General features: G+C 52.1%; 1 protein-coding gene across 3 annotated transcripts; it reads left to right on the top strand.

Annotated features, from left to right (window-relative positions):
- The first annotated feature begins 2401 nt into the window (after positions 1-2401).
- Positions 2402-8715, top strand: SLC37A4 (solute carrier family 37 member 4). Of its 3 annotated transcripts, none has more exons than XM_019975156.2 (10): positions 2402-2480; positions 3659-3999; positions 4795-5027; positions 5334-5577; positions 6078-6236; positions 6483-6568; positions 7044-7157; positions 7345-7410; positions 7767-7905; positions 8015-8715. In XM_019975156.2, the coding sequence occupies exons 2-10, from the start codon at positions 3852-3854 to the stop codon at positions 8179-8181; spliced, it is 1356 nt and encodes a 451-aa protein (XP_019830715.1). In that variant the 5' UTR covers positions 2402-2480; positions 3659-3851; the 3' UTR covers positions 8182-8715. The 3 variants fall into 3 exon arrangements, with proteins under 3 accessions (XP_019830715.1, XP_019830713.1, XP_019830717.1); XM_019975154.2 differs by lacking the exon at positions 2402-2480 and adding an exon at positions 2551-3409; XM_019975158.2 differs by lacking the exons at positions 2402-2480; positions 7345-7410 and having other exon boundaries at positions 3542-3999.
- Positions 8716-9204: the final 489 nt, after the last annotated feature.

The raw sequence follows: 9204 nt of genomic DNA, 5'->3' as shown, positions 1-9204 counted from the left end.
GTGTTGGAGAAGACTCTTGAGAGCCCCTTGGACAGCAAGGAGATCAAACCAGTCCATCCTAAAGGAAATCAGTCCTGAATATTCATTGGAAGGACTGATGCTGAAGCTGAAACTCCAGTACTTTGGCTACCTGATGCTAACAACTGACTTATTGGAAAAGACTCTGATGCTAGGAAAGATTTAAGGCAGGAGGAGAAGGGGATGACAGAGGATGAGATGGTTGGATGGCATCACCAATTCAACGGACATAAGTTTGAGTAAACTCTGGGAGTTGGTGATGAAGAGAGGCCTGGCGTGCTCCAGTCCATAGGGTTGAAAAGGGTCAGACATGACTGAGTGACTGGACTGAGTGACTGACATGCAACATATAATCCTTGATTGGATTCTGGATTTTAAAAAAGCTCTAAAAGACATCTTTGGAAAAATTGGAGACATTTAAATGTGGACTATATATTAACAAAAACATTTTTTTGAAAGTGAGCATTGTAGTTAGTTATATAGGAGAATGCCCTTGTTTTTAGGGCAATACAGGCTAAAATATAGAGGGGTGAAGCTTCACAATGCCTTCAACTAACTTTCAAATGATTCAACAACAAACACATGTATAGTTATACGGAGATTTTCAAAACATAGCAAAAAATTTAACATTTGAGAGGTGAAGGGTATTCTTGCAATTTTTCTATTGGTTTGAACATTTCCAAAATAAAGTGATAGGAAAGTTAACTTAATCTAAGCAGTAGTTACAAGGGCATTAACGTATGTTTTTAAAAAACAAAACATTGAGCTGTACACTTAAGATTTGCACTTTTTTTTTTGTTTTCATACCTTTTGTATTTTATACCTTAACAATAAGTGAGGGGGGAACAATGGCTCCCTGTCTGCTAGGTGAAGTACAGATTTTGATATGGCTTGGTTTTGGAGAGAATTGTTTTCCTGGCCCTGGGCTCTACCTCATGAAAGCACCATGCCTGATATACACTAGGCTCTGGCTCAGTAAATATCTGCTCAATTAATCAAGTTCAGCCACAAACTGTCCTATCTTATCTTGGCTCTCCTCCACCTCCTCCCTTTCCTGATCATTTTCCTGCTGTTAAAAAACAAAATTCAAAAAAAAAAAAATTCAACTGAGTAAATTCTAAAGATCTTGTTGACTTCATTCAACAATTTATAAATCAGGACACATCCAATCTAACACTTAGAAAGGCACTCTGAGGAGCTGTACAAAATGAAAGGCTTTTATAGGTAGAAGAAACAAGAAATTAAGGGAACAAGGAATTAAACTAGGCAAAAAGCAGATTGGTTATTACCAGGTTACTTTCCTTTAGGGAATGGTAGAGGATCTATCAGGTAGATGACATAACTAGTACTGATCAGGCAACTCCTGATTAACTTATTAAGATCCCATTTCTGGGAGAGGCAAAACTGTAATGAAGTCTCCCTTGGGTGATGCGGGGCTTAGCATAAGCAACTCAATTTTGGACCTGCTGCTGTGTTTTTAACATCACTCTAAAAGAGCTTTACTCTTGGGACTTCCCTAGTGGTCCAGTGGTTAAGAATCCACCTGCCAGTGCAGGGGACACGGATTCGACCCCTGGTCCAGGAGGATCCCACATGTCATGGAGCAACCTGTGTGCGCCACAACTACTGAACCCATGCACCCTAGAGCCCATGCTTAGCAACAAGCAAAACCACCGCAATGAGAAGCAGGCACACCAAAAATGAGAGAGTAGACCCAGCTCACCACAACTAGAGAAAGCCCACACAGCAACTGAAGACCCAGAGCAGCCAAAAAATAGATAATTGATTAAAAAACAAAACAAAACACAGCTTTACTCTCAACTTTGAAGCACTTAAAATAATTTCAGCAATTCTTTTATATACTCGGTGAAAGCAGTTATCTAAATTTTCGGAGCTCTAAATCTGTTCAACCCTCACAATCACCCTATGAGGTTGGTAATAAACTGGGGCTCATAGAGATTATTAATTACCCAGGGTCACACTGATCCAAGTAGTGGGTCCGGAATTCGAATTTAAGCTTTACTCAGGGTCCACACTTTAAACACTCCAGCTATTTTAACTATGTCCCCAACAGTCTGACCACAAGATAAATGTTCAAATTGTGCTTACTGAGGCCTGCACTAATTTCTTACAGAAAACACAAGACATTTCCCAGACTGTGAGAACAGTGACTGGTAGCCGGAGGCACTTACTGAAAAATGGTTTCTCGAAGCCAATCTGTTAAGAAGGGAACATATGACTCCAGCCCCTAAGCGGCGCTGTCCTAGTCCGAGGACCGTGTGACCCGCAAGATTAAACCTAAACCATTAGAGCAGGATTGACTCTCAGGACTGCAAGCAGGATTGACTCTCAGGACTGCAAGTCGCAGGCGGAGGCCCCGCCCCATTCAGGGCGCGGGCGCATGCGCGCGACAGGCCCGGCCGGCCCCGCCCCTTGCTACTCCGGCTCCCACCTCTGTTCAGGTAGGGGGCGGTGTGCGGGGGAGGGGCGTCTCCTGAGGGCGGGACTGGAGCGCGAGTCTCAGGTGTTGGGGCTCTTTTGTCGGAGGCCCAACTTTCTACCCCACACGGAGCTGTTTCTGCGGCTGCCGGTTCAGGGGTGAGGGCACTCGCTGGGTCGAGGGGCCGCCAAAGCACTGTCTGGGACCAGTCGGCGCCGGCTCCTTTGTGTTACACGAGTCCTGGGGTCTCCGCACCACTCCAGCCCTCGTCCATTCCCAGCCGGAGTCGGGTGTCCTGGGTATCTTGAGGACACGGGGCTGGGCAGGTGCCGAGAGCACGCGGCCTCGCTCCCTCCTTCCCCTTCTTACCACTCGGGTCCACCCCGTCAGGCCGAGCCACTCGGCCGCCGAAGCGAGGGGCCTCTGGGGCCTCCGAGCGGCCAACTGCTCCGCTTGCGCCCACGCCTTCTGCTCCAGTTGCTTTCCCCACCGAGCTGAAAAGCCAGGGACGTATTGCCGGGGCCCTGGGAAGCGGGGCGCTTGGGGACTACGCCGGGAGTCCTCCGCTGCACCTTCCCGCCCACGGGCTGTCAGGTCACGGTCCCTGAAGCCCCAGCCTGCCAGACCGGAGCCCATACTGACGTCAAGGGTAAAGGCGATCAGACCTCAGCCCCTAGCGGGGCTTTCGATGTGACACTGTGTCTTGAGCTGGGGAGTTTCTCCTGCCTCCCCTTGGTTACAGGTCTGCAACTATCAATAAACAGTTACACCCCACCGTGTGCCAAGAAGCATCGGGAGTTACAGGGCTTGAACTCAACTCTGGAAGACTTGGAAGAGAGGTTGTTTGGAGTTCGTGTCTGATTGAATGTGTATGTGTAGAAACTAACCCAGCACCTAGTGCAGTGCCTCGCAACCAGTAATCCCTCAATAAACTTTCCCTAAATGAATGAGGTAAGTGGCTGAGGAAGCCGGCAGGATCATTCCACCCCTGCCTCCCCTGGGCTCAAGGAGACAAAAGTAATTAGGATAAGTCTTTAATCACCGCTGGTCTCATAGGCTCGCGGAGGCGGAAGCGCCGTGAAAGAAATCCTGGGGACACCGGGTGCTGGCCCAGGTCAGGGACACTGCCTTCCCTCCCGAACCCCCTCCAGCCCCCACAGCCTGGGCGTCAGTAATCTCCTATTTTCTTGTCTCCGTCAGGACACCGGGTTCCCTAGGAGCCGCCCCAGGCTTAATGATTGTCCAGAAGGAGGCTATAAAGGGAGCCTGGGAGGCTGGGTGGAGGAGGGAGCAGAAAAAGCCTAACTCAGCAGACCTGGCACTGAGAGCCCGCCAGCCCCAGACGTGGTCAGAGACTTTGTGTCCCAGCCAGTAGGGCCTGCTCCTTGCCACCATGGCAGCCCGAGGCTACGGGTATTACCGAACCGTGATCTTCTCGGCCATGTTTGGAGGCTACAGCCTGTACTACTTCAACCGCAAGACCTTCTCCTTTGTCATGCCGTCGTTGGTGGAGGAGATCCCTCTGGACAAAGATGACTTGGGTGAGTCCCGGGCCCAGGAACACAGGACCAGTAGGACAAGCTGGGTGTCTGTGCAGTGTGGTGGGTATACGCGCGGAATGTGTGTGGATCGTCTGCACAGCTGAGCCCAAGGGACAGTGCATGTGCAGGATGAGGAAGCTCTGAGATCCATGTCAGTGGGCACAGGTAAAGGACTGTGGGTATGGTCTATGCATGTCTGACGGCTGCGTTTCTGATGTGTGTGTGCATGTGTGCCTGTGACCAACAGGTGTCCCAGAGACACTGTGTGTTAGGGGGACTCTGAGCAGTTTCTGCATCTCTGTGGGTGCAGGCTTAGACCACAGGGTAAGTGCTGGCTGCTGACATTGTGAGCACTGGGAACCGGGGATTTGGCACAATGACTCCATGTGGTCTAGCAGACTATCCCTTCAGGAGGAATAAGGTCCTTGAGTCCAAGTCTAAGCCTTTGCCCCATGTTCAGAGATGGGGCAAGAGAACTGCCAGAGGCCCTAAGGGGGAAATCAAGTATTTGAAAATCACAGGGAGGAGGGCTGTCCTGCCCCCTGACAGCTACTGCTAGAACTCTCCAAGAGGCTGAAAAGTCATGGGTCAGCCTGGGGCTAATGCTAATGGAGAGATAGAAGGAACAGCCTGACACCATGAATGAATGTCAGGAATCCTTCCTCTTGGAAGGAACCTGTCTCACCCTGCCAGGCACCTCTGCACACCTGACCCCATGACTTCCTCCACCCTCCTGTGCCTTTGCCCCATCCCTAACCCCCCAGCTGTCCTGCTCCCTGCTCTCCTCTTCTGCAGGGCTCATCACCAGCAGCCAGTCCGCTGCCTACGCCATCAGCAAGTTTGTGAGCGGGGTGCTGTCTGACCAGATGAGTGCTCGCTGGCTCTTCTCTTCTGGGCTCCTCCTGGTTGGCCTGGTTAACATAGTCTTTTCCTGGAGCTCCGCAGTGCCTGTCTTTGCTGCTCTCTGGTTCCTCAATGGCCTGGCACAGGGGCTGGGCTGGCCCCCATGTGGCAAGGTCCTACGGAAGGTGAGTGCTTCCGAGGAGCTGGTTCAGGTTGGCAGAGAGGACACCTAAAGACTACATGGGCGCGCCAGCACCTCCACCCCAGAGCAGGTTCCTCAGGAGTTTCAGCCCAGCTCCTGTTGCTTGTCAAGATATTTTAGGAGGCTGAATGTGGTGGGATCAGGTGGCAGATGAGGGAATTGGCCTTGCCAAGTAGAAGCGCCCTCTGCCTCCTTCCTGTAATGTGAGCTCCTGGGTCTGTCCCACCTGACCCCACCTTCCGTATGGACTGGAGTCTGGGCACCTACTCTGTTCCTCTCTGCCCCACAGTGGTTTGAACCATCTCAGTTTGGCACTTGGTGGGCCATCCTATCAACCAGCATGAACCTGGCTGGAGGGCTGGGCCCCATCCTGGCAACCATCCTCGCCCAGAGTTACAGCTGGCGCGCCACGCTGGCCCTGTCTGGGGCGCTGTGTGTAGCCGTCTCCTTCCTCTGTCTCCTGCTCATCCGCAATGAACCTGCTGATGTTGGACTCCAAAACCTGGACCCCACTCCCTCCAAGGGCAAGAAGGGTGAGTACCCACTGAAGCCAACCTCTGGGAACCTTCCTTTATCATTCACCTGGCAGACTTTCACTGAAGATAGCTGTATGCTTGGCCCTGTGCTAGCCAATGGATGTCAGGGGAGGGATGCTGATGGAGTGGGTGGGGCGTAAGTAAAACTCTATCCTGAGACAGTAGTACCAGCCAAGTGGCAGAGCCAACAAATGCTATGACTCACGTTATAGCCTGGTCCTTCCTTATAACAAAGCCAGTTCCTTGTGTGGACAGCATCCTAAGCTTAAGTGTCTTGGGTACCTCCTCCATCCTCACTGGTTCTCACATTATCGTTCACTGGTTGAGACTTGCAGTGGAGGGGAGAGGGCAGAACGGTAGGTGAAGGGGTACCTTTGTGCTGATCCTTGTATTTGTGGATGGACTCTGTCCCTGTGGCTAGTTAATGAGTGGTGGGGGCTTGAGGTGGGCAGGGCAGCTGGAGCAGAGTTTGAGGCCTGGCCTCCTCCCACCCCCAGGCTCCTCGAAGGAGGAGAGTACCTTACAGGAGCTGCTGCTGACCCCTTACCTGTGGGTGCTGTCCACCGGCTACCTTGTGGTGTTTGGAGTAAAGACGTGCTGTACTGACTGGGGCCAGTTCTTCCTCATCCAGGAGAGAGGACAGTCTGCCCTTGTGGGTGAGATGAGTGTTGGGATGGGGCAGGCCTAGGGAGCAGGAGCCAATGCAGGGGATGGGAAATTCAGGCCCAGTTCCCTTTATCCCCCCTCCTCTTTCCTGAGGCCAGATACTACTCAGGCAGCCATAGTCAGTCACTCTTGGGGACCCTGTGCATCTCTGGGTTTAAGCCAGTCTGGAACAACCCCAAGGTGTAACGCCCTTCCACCCTCCCTTTCCCTCTTCCCACTGCAACTCCTCACTGCAGGTAGCTCCTACATGAGTGCCCTGGAGGTTGGGGGCCTTGTAGGCAGCATCGCAGCTGGCTACCTGTCAGACCGGGCCATGGCCAAGGTGAGTGGGCAGAAGGGACAGGAAGGAGGAGGGTCCCTTTAAATCTTCCCAGCATGACTGGGACACCAGAAGTGGGAGCCCTGGGGCACATGCAGCTTGGCATGTGCTGGTTTAGGCTGGCTGAAGTGGGAATGTTTCCAGGATATTTTTCTTCATTAAGAATGTGGAGATGAAGTTAAATGATGTCAAGGAGAGCCAGCATTTCTCTCTGCCTAGCTTCTCCACAGCCCCAGGAAAACTGGGTGCAGCCTGCCAGCCCATGTCCTCGAGCCTGCCCCAGGTGGAGGAAGGGATGTTGTGGAGTTTGGCCTCAGAACATAATAAGCAGGTCTCAGGGCCTCCCAGAGCTGCCCTGGGCCAAGAACTGCAGTGGGATTGCCAAAGACCAGCCAGCAGAGGCCTGCTGTGTCAGAGTCCAGGGGTGGGGGTTCTCTGCTGCTCCTGGGGCCTGACATTGCCAGGACTGTGCCCACAGGCAGGGCTGTCCATCTACGGGAATCCCCGCCATGGCCTGCTCCTGTTCATGATGGCTGGCATGACGGCGTCCATGTACCTCTTCCGGGCCACTGTGACCAGTGACTCCCCCAAGGTAAAGAGGGCCTGGCTCACAGCAGGGACAAGGATGAGAAAGCAAGGGCCACTGACTCTGTCTCCCTCTCCCTGGCCTTTCTCGGACTGTCCTTTTCAGCGGTTCGTTCCTCAGTTCCCCTCTTCTATGCTCTGGTGCCCCTCCTTGACTCTGGGCCTGGTTTCTTCTCCACTCTGTGCTCCTCTAGGATACTGCTTTCTGGACTCCGGCTCTTCACCCTCTTGCTGAGATCACAGGCTTTACAGAGAATGAGGTGCTCCATCTTTATCTCTGGTTTCTCTCTTGGTGTGTCTCACCTTTATCCTACCGCGCTCTGCCTCGTCCCTAGCCAATCTGGCTTGCACAAATCTTGAGAGGGGACAGCATCTAACTCAAGAGGGATGGCTTCCGTACCTCCCTCACCTACCCACACAGGCCCCTAGGTCGGTTCAGTGTGGCCCCTGCTCCTCCAGTCCTGTAGTCACATGTACTGGGAAGTGGTCTGTATGCAGAAGCCACTCTCTCCTTACAACTGTTTGTTCCCAGGGCCAAGCACTCTCTCCTGTGGCAGGGGCAGGTAGGTGGCAGTCTTTCTCAAACTCTAATTGCCACCCTGCACTGCCTTTACAGCTCTGGATCCTGGTGTTGGGAGCTGTGTTTGGTTTTTCCTCTTATGGTCCCATTGCCTTGTTTGGAGTTATAGCCAATGAGTGCGCCCCTCCCAACTTGTGTGGCACCTCCCATGCCATTGTGGGACTCATGGCCAATGGTAAGTGATACCCCCACTGATGCCTTGCACTCAGGCAGCGAGGGGCTGGATTAAGCCCCTCTGGCTCCAGCCTCACAGTGACACAGGCTCTTCTCCTCCTCCATGACAGTGGGAGGCTTTCTGGCTGGGTTGCCCTTCAGCACCATTGCCAAACATTACAGTTGGAGCACAGCCTTCTGGGTGGCTGAGGTGATCTGTGCGGCCAGCACAGGTGCCTTCTTCCTTCTACGAAACATCCGCACCAAGATGGGCCGAGTGCCCAAGAAGGCTGAGTGAAGACAGCGCAGGCTCGGAGCATCCTGTCCTACTTGTGGCCTTTCCCCTCCGTGGGGGTAGGAAGGGAAAGGAGGGAGGGGGCCGTCTTGACTAACACCTTTGACTTCCCCTTTCTGCTCCTTTTCCCTTATCTACGTGGCACTAGGAAGTTATCAGTAGTTAATGAGGTCCCAGCTCATCTCATCTCTATTTAAAGGACAACCTTTGTTCTTGGACTCTATTAGCTCCTATTTCCTGCCTTCAAATAGGAAGCCCTTGCACTTAAGAGTGTCTCCTATACCCTTCTCCCTCTCCTGAACCCCATCCTGTCTCCATCTCACCCCATCCTCACCTGAGGTGAGGCATCTCCTGCCTGCCGCGGCTGGGCAGCCATGGCCCAAGACTTCTGCCAGAAGGCCTCAGCAGGGGGGCAACTGCTCCTGCCAATACCTTGGACTCCAGGGCCAAAGGGTCACTCTCACCAATACAAAGGGTACAACAGGTGGGAGGGTAGAAAGATTTGTTATAGAGAATTAAAACTAGATTTGATACTAACCTTGTCAGTGAATCATTCTTTCAAAAGGTGTAATACAAGCCAGAGATAGCTTTCCTTTGGGAAATACTCCCTTAATACCTGCATTCTCTACCCCAAGAGAGACTTCATTCCCCTGGAATAGGAAAGCTGAAGGGTAAATGGACTCCTTTAAGCTCCTGCCTCTTCTGCCTTCAACTTCATACTGCAGAATTCAATGAACGTTTGAGAGATGACGCTACTGGGTGTCAGGCAGTTTAAATAACTTGCTGCAGGGAGGCAACAGTATAGTCAGAAAGTCTAGGTTCAAGGTCTGCTGGTAACTAGCTTTGAGACTTCGAAGCAGAGAGTTTGTACTTTGCTAAATCTCATCTGTAACACAAACAGGATGAACATCCTGAGCTAAGGGAGAGGATGAAGTGAAATAAAGCAGTAAAACCTGGCTGTGAGCCCTTGATAAATGTTCCATCGTTTTCATTATCATCACTACACCACCCAGGAAGTCAGTGGCA

The sequence above is a fragment of the Bos indicus genome, chromosome 15 (genome assembly GCF_029378745.1).
Source record: "Bos indicus isolate NIAB-ARS_2022 breed Sahiwal x Tharparkar chromosome 15, NIAB-ARS_B.indTharparkar_mat_pri_1.0, whole genome shotgun sequence".
NCBI lineage: Eukaryota > Metazoa > Chordata > Mammalia > Artiodactyla > Bovidae > Bos > Bos indicus.
Note: the sequence above shows the minus strand (reverse complement) of the source record. Positions and strands in the feature narration are given on the sequence as shown.

Bases quoted from the DNA above. Each gene is read 5' to 3' on its own strand.
- SLC37A4 (XM_019975156.2), top strand. From the start codon at position 3,852: ATGGCAGCCCGAGGCTACGGGTATTACCGAACCGTGATCTTCTCGGCC. The intron at 5,578-6,077 runs GTGAGTACCCAC...TCCCACCCCCAG, and splicing joins TCCCTCCAAGGGCAAGAAGG to GCTCCTCGAAGGAGGAGAGT. The intron at 7,906-8,014 runs GTAAGTGATACC...CCTCCATGACAG, and splicing joins TGTGGGACTCATGGCCAATG to TGGGAGGCTTTCTGGCTGGG.